The sequence below is a fragment of the Panthera onca genome, chromosome B4 (genome assembly GCF_046562875.1).
Source record: "Panthera onca isolate mPanOnc1 chromosome B4, mPanOnc1 haplotype 2, whole genome shotgun sequence".
NCBI lineage: Eukaryota > Metazoa > Chordata > Mammalia > Carnivora > Felidae > Panthera > Panthera onca.
Genome location: NC_138345.1, coordinates 29443810 through 29458353, shown reverse-complemented (window position 1 = coordinate 29458353; position 14544 = coordinate 29443810). Strand labels below are relative to the sequence as shown.

Here is a 14544-nt window from a genome sequence, read left to right as displayed (position 1 = left end):
TTGTCTCCCAAAACACCTGCCTGAGGATGAAAAAAAAATATATAGCTTCCCTAATTGCTGAGCTGAATGAAATGAAAATTCTCCATAAGACTATTTAACTATCTAATAATTCAGTCAATCTGTGCTCACAACTTTGGGTGTATAGAGACTCAACTGATTTATGCAGCTTAATGTTGTAGTACAGACCTTACAACTATGGTATTTACATTGTGACAGTGCTACAGTCTATGTCCAAATTTGAGGGAACTTGGGATGCAGCAATTGCTATTATGAATGCCCTTTTTAGCATCCCTTTATTGTGGAAGATCATAATCAGTAGCCTTTGGGGATTGGGTTGTCATATGCCACTACTATACTTCCAAAAGGCTGTCAAAATTCTCTGAATATCTGCCATCAACACACAAATGGTGACATGAAAAAGTCCCACTCTCAGAGAAATCAATAGACTTCCACTCTATTGATGACATCTACCAACACGGACACAACTAAACAAATACTGATTGTCCTGCAGATCCACAAATGGCAACTCAGTGAGGTTAGTATTACAGGCAAGTTACAGTTACCTGGTACCCTAATAGAATTCCTCAACATGCTCTGTAAGGGGCATGACATCTCATTTCAGAGAAGAGTGCCCAACTTTGTCCCTCTCTACTTTAACAAATGAAAGCCCAGCAATTGATGGGACAAGTCAGTTACTTACACTCTCATATTCCCCATTTAGGGTCTGTGATGGCCTATCTGTGGGATAAGTAGAAGGGCCAGTTCCTTTCAGTAGGGACATGACCAAGAATATGCCCCAGAGTCCCTCCAACAGGTCACAAGGCTGCCCTTCCATTTGGCCCCTCTAATCTCTATTGGCTCATTGACTTACAGAACTCAGGAAAATCTCTTCTCCCTGAAAGAAGGTAAGGCAGGAGGCCACTGCCATAGGTCAGAAGTACCTCTTTGGTCTTTCAAACCCGTATCTCCAGGAGACAGATGAAAGGTACACATTCTTTAAGAGATATTATTGGCCAGTTACAGGGCCTTTACAGACACTGAGTGGTTGCCCTTCACCAAGAAATAACCATAGGACAGGAAATACCAACAAAGAATATCAATACTTCTCCCTTTGTTCTATAGTTATCTTAGGGTACTTAACTTTAGTCAAGCTTTGATTTCTATAAAAAATATACTGAAACAAATATTCATAAGCCAAAGAAAAATGATCTTCCAATGAATTTCATTTAAAGCTATCTATAATTACCATACTTACCATAGAATCTTTCCCCTTTGGAAGCTCTTTGTTTTTTTACTTGCAGTTGAGTTTTTGACATTGAGTCTTTAGGATCATGATTTCCAGGTACTTTATCATGAGCTACATAAAGAGAGGCATTTAGTTCAGTAAATGGAAAAACAAAAATATTGTGAGATTCCAGGCTTTCAAAATGTTGACAAATGCACAGCAAAGTTTTCTCTCATTTTTAAAAAGTTATAAGTAAATTATCATAATTATAGGTCCAATATGAAAATGGTGGGAAGAGTTTTTAATGAATGTATTAAAACTGTCTCATTATTCCATTAACATTCATAGTTCTCAAATATGTCTCAATTGAGTTTTTATTTCTGTTAATACTTTAAATTAAAACATAATTATTGATGAAGGAATGAAAATATATATGCACAAGATTATTCATTACAGCATATTTGTAATTGCAAAATATTCAAAACCACATAAATATGCAAACACAGGAGACTGGTTCAATAAACTAAGGTATATACTAGAAACTATAGTAATATCAATTATGGTACATAGTATGATCCAAACAACTGTACATGCAACTCTAAAAGAAATGAAGAAAAGATCCCATCAAACTGATGGAGGAATGTCCAGGATATAATGTTAAGTGGAATAAAAAAACTGGTAGAAAGTGTATCTAGTACATTATCTTTTAGGAAATAACAGAAAGGAAATTTAAAAATAGATATTTACCTTCACAAAATTAAACATGAAAGATAAATCAGGGGGAAAAAAAGTAGTTTTTTAGTTTTTTCCAAAGTCACTGTGGACGATGTTTGTTGAATTTTACTAAATAACTTTTGATAGTGCTAGGCATGTCCCTCGCACTGAGGAACAGTCTATGATGTAGTATATATTTGAGACTCATTTTTAATGAACAAGTATACAAAACCTTCAACATTGCTTTGCTAGTGAGCTGAGGAGAGCATAGAGTATGAGATAGTTTGCCTCCATCGTTAAGAAGGTAACTCATGAAATTTAGTGAGGGGATGCATCACAGCAGACTCACTCATTCAGAGTGCCCTGACAGTGGCCACTTGACCAAGGAAAAAAAGGAAGCGGGGAAGGCAATAATGTAAACCCTAGACACACTTGGTCCTCAGCTCCTTTCTCAAGTCTGGCCCACCAATATTGAGTGTCCTTAGACCAGAAAGGCTGTTTGGATCACTTTTATAGCCACCTGAAAAATGAGCCACAATGAGCCACTCTGATGTTCCTTTTGTTGAACAATGGGGGGCAAGCACAGTAAACAGATTAGGAGATTGTTAACTAGACTCAGATTTCCAGGGTCATTTGTACCACCTTTACTGGTTTCTAGCTCAATTAAACCTCCTTATAAGGTGATGTCAATTGGTTCACAAGACAACCTGAATCTTCTTAACTGACAGATTTCAGGGCAAGGAAAAACCAGCTAATGTGAAATAACGATGTTTGACTAGTGAATGGAGTAACATAAAAATGTTAAGCAGGAACCCACTTCTAAACAATCTGATTAAGTGTTTCCCCAGGGAAAGTTCTGAGTCTGGTTACTCAACAATGGGGCCTCAGGTATGACATTAATGGACTCTCCAACAAAGATTCATGGCCAGATAGTGATCCATAGGTCACCCAACACACAGCCCCACTAGAAGCCAAATGATGACATCTAAGACTAACACAAGTGCTCTTCTTTCTGCACTTCTTAGTTTATCTTGGGATAACCAGAGACCTCTCCTCCCCCATGACCTACTTTTACCCAAACTTTGAGCTTTCAGTATAAACAACAATGAGAATTAGGTCAAGATTCCTATATCTCCATCTGGGGATGAGGGTGTATGCCAAGGTCATGGTTCAATGGGAAGATGGGTGAGAATTGCATTTCTAGGCCTCTTGGATACTGGTGCATATATGAATGTGATCCCTATAATTACTGACACTAGGATGAGGGGAAAAGAGATAAGGTCCAATTGTTTTGGGGCTGAGCATACTAAATGGGACCTTTATCCAAACTCAACTATGGGTGTGTCCTTACAGGCCACTAAAAATCTCCACTGTTATGGCTTTCATTACTGAATGCATTATTTGTATAGATGTATTTTCTATGTACATCTCACTCCTTTCCTCCCCAAGCCCTACTGGCAACTGATGTAGTTTAGGGCCAATTTAATTTGGTATATGGAAAACTATAAGCCTACCAAGCTACCAGTGCCTAGCACCTTTGCCATCCAAGAACACTACCTAGGGAAACAAAAAAGAATTACCTTCATTGCTGAGCTTAATAAAACAAAGTTGTCCATGACATTTTTTTCTCTATTCATAAACCCTTTCAGTCTGTGTGTAAGGCCTTGGGTAGCTAGAGACTCAATTTATTAACATCACTCAACACCATAGTACAGAAATGGATGCTAGTGTCACTTGGAATTGTGACCTTCATAGAAGTTTACTGGCCAAGGTGAGTGAAACAGGTATGCAGCAACTGGTATCATAAATGCCCTTTCTAGCATCCCTGTTCAACACCGGTAATTAGGATCACAAGTTTACCTTATGTGTAATGGGTTATAATATACCCTGATGTCCTTCCATAAGCCCATAACCTGGAAAAAAAGCCCTGCCCCCCATCAAGTACTAACCTTCCACTATATTTATGACATTCTCCACTGGACCCCGATAAGAGTACTACCCAACAAGGACTGAATACTGTAATAACCCACATGCAGCAACACAGCTATACCATTAATATAAACAAGGCACAAGAACCTGATACTCATGCAAAATATGGGGGCAAAATGGAAAGGATTACATTGTCTCACTCCAAGTTCTAAGGGGTAAAGCTTTTTTTTCTCTCTCTACTCAAAAAATACAAAGGAGACCCAGTAATTAGTGGGATTATTTGGCTTCTGGAACTTTCACATTACCTATGCAGACATCTCAATGATACCCATCTATAATTTTACCAAAAAGGCCTCTACCTTTGAGTGGGTCCCAGCCAAACGGATGCCTTACGGATCCTCCAACAGGCCTCTCAGACAACCCTTCTAGTTTGTTCCTTTGATCCACATTTGCTTTTTGAGTTACAGATCTCAACACCTTATCTACCAATTTGAGTTCTATGACAGAAGGACAATGCCACAAGTCAGAGGTGACTGGTGGGTTACTGAACCCAAAATCTTCCTAAAATGTATACCCCTTGAGATACTACTGGTCGGTCTTTGGATCTTAGTGGATACTGAGCACATGACTTATGGATGTGAAATTGTCTTACAAGCAGAAACCAACAAAAGTTATGAATACTTTGACTTTCTTCTCCAATTAGGATATTCAGATTAAAAATCAAACTATAAATTTTCTACAAAATATATGCTCATATACATATTCATGAACCAAAGTAAAACAATCTTCTGATATGATTAATTTAAAATATTTATGTATGATTATTATACTTACTAGTGACTCTTTCCTCTTTAGCAATTTTTTGTTTGTTTACTTGAAGTTGGGTTTTTGACATTGACTCTTGAGGCTCAAGCACAGGATTTTCATCTGTTATGTTGTCATGAGCTACATAAAGAGAGGCTTTTAAATAACCATTTAACAAAACAGAACTATTGTGAAATTCCTAAATTTCAAACTTAGGAATAGTCTATAGCAGCATTTTCTTTCACATAAACAATTATAAATACATCACTACAATGTGAATTCTGACATGAATAAGGTGATAAGGGTTTTAATGGGTAATTGTTGGAGCTATCTCCTTAATTCAAGAACATATTTTGCATTAAATATTTATATTAGCCTCTAATTTTCTTGTGTTACTTATACTTTATGTTAATAAATATTAATAAAATTAAATTAAAAATATATGTACATTATCTCTACATTATTTTTCATTGAAAAATATTCAAAATTACATAAATGTTCAAGTATGGATGACTGAATAAGATATAATTCTATGAACTATGGCATGGTATAAAATCTCATAAGTAATGTGATAAAGATCTTTATAAGCTGACTTATAAGAATTTCCTGGAGATAATATTACGTGGAAAAAAGAAACGTGGAAAAAAGAAACCAGAAATGGGGATAATTATCCCCATTTCTGGGGATAATGATTTTAAAAGAAGGAAAATAAAAAAAGAGAGAGCAAAATAGATACTTACCTTTAAAACAGAAAACACAGAAAACATGTAAGAAAAAATACAAATGATCAACTATAAGATGTGAGGGGAATAATGAGGAAGGAATGGTAATCTCTAAGTATACCTTTTTACTTATTTTCTAATTTAGAAGTACGATCACATTATGCATATTCCAAAAATTGAAATAAGGTCAAGTATAAGACAACTAAAATGGAAAGAAACCTTAGAAAGAAAAAGTACTAATCTAAGTAATTCAGCAATATGTTATTTAACATAAACCCTCATTCTTCAACAAGAGAGTAGGGGGCAGACTACAAACATATAACAGAATCTTTCAATAGGTTTATTTTTCTAGTGGCATATACTAAGCAATTCTGAAATAATTTCAGAAACGTTGTAGGGATGAGCAAATTAATATGGTTGTTCAGAGTCAGGTTCACACTATAAAAGAAAGAACATCTGCATATGAAAAAAAGGAAGGGAAGAACAAGTACTGAGGGGATGGACTGAAATTTAAGATGTCCATGAGAACTCATGATTTCTAAATTAATTTAGAAATTAGTTGTTACTTTCAATTTGGCTTGCTATCTAAATATGTCTCTGCATGTGTATATGCATGTATATGTGCACATATGTGTATGTGTGTAGAAATATGTGTATGTGTATATATACATATGTATATATAGGAATCCAACTCCAGGCCAAAATCCTACATTTGACATTTTAGGCCCAATCATAGACAATTACAAAGTTTCTACCTGGCAGCACTCACAGAGGGGAAGGGGAGTGGAATTTACCACCCACACCAAGTTTAATGCACAGCCTGTGAATGCCAGACACTTGAGGTAGTTGCAGTCAAAGACTAAGACCCATCCATGACATGCTCTTATGCATTCTGTTTCCATGCCAGGTGCCTCCATTAGAGGCCTTCTTGTGAAAAAGGGAGGAGTCAGCTAATACACTGTACTTTTTAGGCACTTCTCAATAGTCCACTTTACTAGGGATATTTAAAGATACCTTTCTGATTTCAACTCAGTATTTAGGACTTCTGTACTCCTAGTCATCCTACATCAATATTTGCAAGGCTCCTGGATTAAAAAACAGACCAGAACCTTTTGTTTGGGGCTTCTTCAGCTATGAGATTATCTTCCCCCAAACTTCACTCCCATCTGTACTAATACATCTGACCCTTTGCTGGTTTGGTTCTGTGGAGTAAATGAAAGACGTTTTCCTATTTAGACTCTTGTTTATACTATTGTAGTAAGTGAATAAAAGCTTAACTGTTACTTTCAGTTGGGTTTGCTATCTAAATTGATGAAGTCAAAATTGGCAGCTTTTTCTCTGACAAATTGGCATAGTCAACAATAAAGTAAAATTCTGGAAGGAGAACTTTGGGAGGTGCTAGTGAGTCTACAAGACTCTTTTGAGGGATACAACTGGATCATTCACAAAAGTCATAAGGTCCTACAGGGCACAGCATCAGACAAGACAATGTATCTCCAGAAGTGCTAGTGGACACTGACGGGGGCTCTCCAGGAGAGTACTATTGTATTATTTACATATACTTTACTATTAAATTCTGAGCATGAACAATGGTCCTTCTATTTACCTCTCAATTCACTGGCCAAAACACACAGTGAGTGGTCAAATTAGATATTCAACAGATGAACTCTAAGCTAGGGAAGCAATACCTTGGCTACTGCCTTTGGTCCTCTGGTGATAGGACCTAAAGTTATCAGAGATCTAGCATGCTGAGTTGCATTCAATGCTGTTAATTTTAAGAACCCCTCCTTGTAATAGTTAGCCTACGACTCATTAATTTATTGAGATATGTTCTTAAAGGGAAAAAGAATGTAGGGTCTTGAGGGTCACTTGATCCAGTGACCTGAAGAGACCTTAGAGACTGGGTAGTTCCCCTCAATAATACAGGAGATAATCTTTTTAAACTTATTGAGGGAGACTAGCATCTGTGGGGCTTGTAAATACAAAACTCCTTGGAGAGACTGGGCAACAGCCATGTTGCCCACAGAAGTGGGCATGGAATAGTTCTGTCAAGGTAGCAACTATTGACCAGCAGAAAAAGTGATATCAAATGGTAATTGGTCAGCTAAACCTGGACAAGATAAGCAAAGGTTTTCTAGACGAGATATATAAGTTCAGTTGCCCATCAGTGGGTTCTCAAATGAAGAGACTGAAGGACTCTTTACCAAGGTACTCATGGACAGGTAGTATTCAGGAGCACTCAAGGGTCTGTACCACTATGGTATACATGGTGACAGTTACTCTGACAAAAACAAGTGTTATCACTCTACTCCTTACAATGTTTTTTTCCTCTTCCAAACTTTTGTTTAAATTCCAGTTAGTTAACATACAGTTAATATCAGTTTCATGTATAGGATTTAGTGATTATCACTTACTTACATACAATACCAAGTGCTCATCACAAATGCCCTTAATCACCCATTTAACCCATCTCCCAGCCCACCTCCCCTCCAGCAACCCTAAGTTTGTTCTCTATAATTAAGAGTCTGATTTATTGTTTGCTCCTCCTTTTTTTTTACATGTTTATCTGTTTCTTAAATTCCACATATGAGTGAAATCATATGGTATTTGTCTTTCTCTGAATAACTTATCTCACTTAGTACAATACTCTCTAGCTCCATTCACGACATTGCAAATAGCAAGATTTCATTCTTTTTTATGGTTGAGTAATATTTCAGTGTGTGTGTGTGTGTGTGTGTCTGTGTGTGTGTGTGTGTGTGTGTGTGTGTTACATTTTTATTCATTCACTAGTCAAGCTGTAGTGATCAAGACAGTATATTCACTGGTGCAAAAACAAACACATAGATCAATGGAACAGAATAGAAAACTCAGAAATGAACCCACAACTATAAGGTCAATTAATCTTCAACTAAGCAGGAAACAATATCCGATCAGAAAAATAGTCTCTTCAACAAATGGTATTGGGAAAACTGGAGAGCAACATGCAAAAGAATGAAACTGAACCATTTTCTTACAACACACATAAAAAAAATTCAAAATATATTAAAGATCTAAATGTGAGACATGAAACCATCAAAATCTCAGAGGAGAACACAGGTAGGAACCTCTTTGACATTGGTCATAGAAGCTTTCTACTAGATACATCTCCTGAGGCAAGGAAACAAAAGCAAAAATGAACATCAAAATAAAACGTCTCTGCACAGTGAAGGAAACAATAAACAAAGCTAAAAGGAAATCTACAGAATTAGAGAAGATATTTAAAAGTGACATATCCGATAAAGGGTTGGTATCCAAAATATATAAATAAATTATAAATGACAACACCCAAAAATGAAAATCCAGTTAAAAAATGGCCAGAAAACATGAATAGACATTTTCCAAAAATAGACATCTAGATGGCTAACACATGAAAATATTCTCAACATCATTCATCATCAGGGAAATATAAATCAAAACTACAATGAGATATTACCTCACCCCATCAGAATGGCTACAATTAACAACACAGGAGACAAAGATGTTGGTAAGTATGCAGATAAAAAGGAACTCTCTTACACTGCTAGTGGGAATGCAAACTGGTGTAGCCACTCTGAAAAACAGTATGGAGGTTCCCCAAAAAGTTAAAAATAGAACTAACTACTACTAGGTATTTACCCAAAGAAATAAAAAATACTGATTTGAAGGGATACATACACTTCAGTGTATATAGCAGCATTATCAACAATAGCCAAATTATGTAAAGAGCCCAAATGTCCTCCCAGTGAATCTTGACAGGAGTCAGAAAGCCCAGCCAATTTTTACTCTGAACTTTTGCCTTTCAAAAATGAAAAATACAAGGGGATAGGCCACATCCCAATATACCCAGTGGACACATGAGGACCTCTGCTAAGGAAGAAGTTAACTGGGAAATGGTGGACAAATGCATTTTTTAATGTCTTTTGAATAGTGGTACATAAGTGGCTGTAATCACAACTCTTGACATCAGGATGACAGGATGACAGGAACACAAATAATGCTGTCTGGTTTGGGGTCTGAGGCCAACACCAATGGAACTATTATCCAGAACAGACAAGGTCCTCTTGGGTCAACAAAAAATTCCATTGTTATGGCCCCAGAAAATAAATGTATTAGAGACATGTGTTAGAGATATATTGTCTATAAGAAACTGCACTCACATTCTTCCAAGCCCTGATGGAAATTGTTGCAGTTAGAGCCATTTTAGGGGAGCATAAGAAAACAGTTAACCTACCTAATTGCCAGCACCTAGCACCTTTGTCTCCCAAAAATCTTCCTGGGAAATAAGATAAATAATTTCCCTCTTTGCTGATCTTAAGACAGCAAAATCTCCTGGAAACTATGTCCCCATTCAATAAATAAATTGGCTTGTGCATCTGGCCTTGAGTTCATACTCAACTGATTTTGGTCATTCAATACAAAGGACAGCCCTTGGTACTAGCAGTATCTGACACTGACTGACGTAGAAACTATTGTCCACAGTGTGGGAACTTGTTATGCAACAATTGATATTGCAACCCTTTTCAGTATCCCTCTGGCTGGGAATTATTAGTATCAGTTCATTCTTGTGTAGAATGGGTACAACTCATCACTCATATCCCTCCACAAATCTATCTAAATTTTTGATCTGTCACCAATGCATAGATCATAACCTGGAAAATATCCTACTACCAGAGGGAGGAATAGCTTTCTATGTTATTGATAATATCATTATATTGGTTCCAGACAAGGAACTAACCAAAACCAAGGGCTAGACACCTTGCTGATGCACAGGTGGTAACTTGATGGGCCATTATTACAAAGTTCAAGAACCTAGTACCCAAATGAAATTCCTAGGCATTATGTACAAGAGATATGGTGTCTCATCCCATTAGAGGAAACTGGCTTTGGCCCTCTATGCTACAACAATTATAAAGGATACCTGATAATTGATGGAACTATTCACTTACTTGCATGCTCAATGCCCCCTATCACTGGGATTATAAGAAAGGTCATTTACTTTTAATGGATCCACAACCAGAAGAATGACCTGGAAGCCCTCATACTGAGGCAACCCTTCCCCTAGGCTCCTCTGATCCATTTTGCTTTTCGAGTTACAGACCTCAACAATGTCTCTCTTTGTCAGTTGGAACTTTAGGAAGAAAAACACTGCCACAGATAAGAGGCATCTGTTGGACCTTTGAATCCATAATCTCTAGCAGTAGCTAGGTGAAAAATATACACCCTTTAAGAAATAATTAGTGGTCTATTATTGAGCTTCAGTGGATACTGACATATGACTCATGACTGTGAAATAGTCTCAATACAAGCAATTCCAACCAGAAGTTATCAATACTTTTGTTTTTGTTCTTTAACTATCTTAGGGTAATCATACTTTAAATCAAAGTGTAAAAATCTCTATAAAATATATGTTCAAATACATATTCATGAACCAAAGTAAAGAGATTTGATGAATATAACTTAAAATAATTTAGATTTATCTATAATTATTCTACTTACTAATGAATGCTTCACCTTGGGAAGTTTTTTGTTTCTTTACTTGCATTTCTGTTTCTGACTTTGAGTCTTGATGCTTAAGCATAAGGTTTTTATCTGGTACATCATCATTATCTACATAAAGAGATACATTTAGTTCATTAAACAGAAAAACAGTTCTATTTGAAATCTCTAGAGATCACACTTATAACAAGTATATAGCATTATTTTCTCTCATTTTTATTACCATAATGCTAGACCTAGGATTTTATGATGAGAAGAATTTTAATATGTGTGTGTTGAAGTAGTCTCATTATTTCATAAACATTTCTTGTCATAAAAATATATTTTATATTAGTTCCTACTTGCTTTGGATTCTTTATAGTTTAGGTTAATATATATAGTCATAGTCCAAACAATATAAATGCACGCATACAATATTATTCATTACACCATATTCGTAATTATAAGATACTCAAAAGCACCCAAATATATAAGCATATGAGATTGGTTAAATAACAAAGTAATATCAACTATGATGTATAATGTGGTACAAAGAGTTACACATGTGGCTCTAAAGTAATTTTAAAAATTACTATATCCCAACTTTAAGGGATTGCTAAGAGGTAAGTTTTTTTGGGAAAAAGTGCAAATGGAAGCTATCAAGTATGCTTTTAGGAAAAAAAAGAATGGGAAATAAAAAGAAAATATATACTTACCTTTAGAAAAAGAAACACAGGAAAGACAAACCAGAAAATAAAGTAGATTGTCATCAAAAGTTGTGTAGACCCTTCATGTAGATTGCACACAATGACTACTAGATCTAAGCATGTCTCTGGTGCTGATGACAACTTATAATGCAGTGAATTTTTCTCATGTTTAATGAAAAAGAATGTAGGACCCTCAGGATTACTTTGCCTAGGGACCCAAAGAAACCATGAATAGTTTGCCTCCAGCATAAAGGAAGTAATCTTATTAAATGTAGTTAGGGACAGTGGCACTTTGTGAAGTGTGTCACTACAGACTCCCTCATTCAGGAAGTCTTTCAGTGGCCACTTTGCCTAAGAAAGATGAAGAAGGGGTCAAGTGGAAGAAACAACATTAATACCTGAGACGCTCTCCTTCCTTAGTTAGCTACTATTTGGTCTTGAACTGGTTTGGTCCAAATAAGGTGAGTTCTCTACCAAAAAAAAAAAAAAATTTGGACCACTTTTACAACCACCTACAAGGTGCTCTGCAAGCCACCTGATAGTTCCTTGGTTCAACAATTAGGAGCGAGCATGGTAAATGATGAGATTGTTTACCGGACTCCGATCTAATTTCATTCTTGCAACTCTCACTGGTTACCTAGCTCAATTAAACCTCCTTACAAGGTGATGTCAGCTGGTTCATGGAACAATCCAGATCTTAACTTAAAAACTTCCAAGCAAAGAAAAGGCAACTACTAGCAAGATACCAACTTTTCACTAGCAGCCCAGAATGATGTACAAATGATAAGTGAGTACTTACTCCCGGACCACCTGGTTAAAGTCTTTCCCAAAGACATCTATGGGTCTTGTTACTCAACAATGGGTCTCCAGGAAGAGATTAAAAAGCTCTCCATCAGATACTTGTGACCAGATAATGGTCACTGGGGCATAACACAGAGCCCCACTAAAGTCCACATAGTCCCTCCAGGCCTCCCAGTGAATCTTAAGATGAATCAGAGAACAACCTCCTACTTTTACTCAGATCTCTCAACTTTAAAAAATAAACAAGACTATGTGTTAGGCCAAGGTCCCTATGACCCCATTGGTAACATGGAGGCATTTGGCAAAGTCACAGTTCATTGGGGAGGTGAGGAAGAATTGTATTTCTTGGGCCTTTTGGACCAAGATGAAGGAGTAACAGATAATACTCTCTGGTGTTGGATTTGAAGCAACCAACTATAGGTATATCCCTTCAGCCACCACCACCCCAAACCCTATTGTTATGGACTCCACTACTGAATGTGTTGTTGATATATATGTTTATATACCTGTGCATGCCCAGCCCCTCTCCCTTATCCCTAAGCTATGACAGGAAATCCTGCAATTGTGACCATTTCAGAGACCTCATGTAGAAAACTCTGAACCTAACAGATTACTACTGCCTAGCACCTTTAACTACCAAAGCAACTATTTGGAGGAGAAAAAGAGACAGCTTCCTTATTCTGAGCTTAATGAAGCACAAGTTTTCCATGAGACTATCTCTCCATTCAGTAGTCCTATCTAGCCTGTGGATTAAGCCCCTTGTGTCTGGAGATTCAACTGACTATTAGAGATGCAATGCAATCATGGAGCCCTGTGCAATGATGTTATTCAATATCATTACTGTCATGCAGGTCATTGCCTAAGCAGAGGGAAATATATATAAAGTAATTGATATTTCAAATGTCCCTTTCAACATTTTTATCCACATGGATGCTCAAGATCAGTTTGCCATATATGTAGTGAGTTGCAATACACATGTAATGTCTTTCCACAGGCCATGACCTGGAAAAAGTCCCACTCCCACATAAAACACTAGCTTTCCACTATACACTGATACCCTATACAAATACTGATACCCTCCTTTGAATCTAAACAAGGGTACTATCCAACAAAGACAGAAGGCACATGGATTCACATGTGGTAACAAGACTGGGCCATTAATACAAAAAAAAAAAAAAAAGCACAAGGACCTGGTAACCAAGTAAAATCTCTGGGATTAAACTGGGAAGGGGCAGTGTGTTTCATTCTATAAGAGATAATTGCTAAGCTTTTAGTATCTCTAAGCCCCAATAAATACAAAGGAGGCCCAACAATTGGTAGGACTTTTCAGCTACTAGTGCTTTGGCATCATGATCATCATGTGATCATCTTGATGGAATTCATATATCAGGATACCACAAAGGTCTCTATCCTTGAGTAGGACATAATCATAGAATGACTCAGAGGCCCTCCAACACACCACCCACTCTGTACCCAGAGTGAGTTTTTGACTCACATTTGTGTTTGGGTTATAGTTCTCAGTAACCTCTCAGTTCAGTGTTTAGAGCCTATGGCAGAAGGATACTGCTAGAAGCCAGAGGTGCTCATTGGCCTTTGGTACCATAATCTTCTGGAGTCAGCTGAAAGGTACAATTCCTTTTTTTTTTAATTCTCAAGTTAGTTAACATATGTGTAGTCTTGACTTCAGGAGTAGAATCCAGTGATTTATCACTTATGTGTAATACCCCATGCTCATCCCAACAAGTGCCCTCCTTAATGCCCATCACTCATTTTCCCCACTCCCATCAACCCTCAGTTTGTTCTATGTACTTAAGAGTCTTTTTTTTTAATTTTTTTAACGTTTATTTATTTTTGAGACAGAGAGAGACAGAGCATGAACGGGGGAGGATCAGAGAGAGGGAGACACAGAATCTGAAACAGGCTCCAGGCTCTGAGCTGTCAGCACAAAGCCCGATGCGGGGCTCAAACTCATGGATTGCGAGATCATGACCTGAGCTGAAGTCGGCCGCTCAACCAACTGAGCCACCCAGGCTCCCCATGTACTTAAGAGTCTTACGGTTTGCCTCCCTCTCTGTTTTTATCTTATCTTAACTTCCCTTCTCCTATGAAAGGTGCAATACTTTTAAGAGACTATTTTTGGCCTGTTATA

The 14544-nt window shown here is 37.0% G+C and overlaps 1 protein-coding gene across 3 annotated transcripts in view; it reads right to left on the bottom strand.

The window, feature by feature from the left end:
- The window catches only part of LOC132694958 (uncharacterized), a 232996-nt gene that overhangs the window by 147872 nt on the left and 70580 nt on the right, over nucleotides 1–14544 (bottom strand). The window contains exons 4-6 of one of the 3 annotated variants that reach the window (XM_060659011.3): nucleotides 10909–11019; nucleotides 4703–4813; nucleotides 1256–1357 (exon numbers count right to left, since the gene is read on the bottom strand). In XM_060659011.3, coding sequence (XP_060514994.2) covers nucleotides 1256–1357; nucleotides 4703–4813; nucleotides 10909–11019 — 324 coding nt within the window. Of the gene's footprint in view, nucleotides 1–1255; nucleotides 1358–4702; nucleotides 4814–10908; nucleotides 11020–14544 lie in introns of those variants that run through there. The other 2 variants (XM_060659013.3, XM_060659014.3) reach the window with 2 other exon arrangements.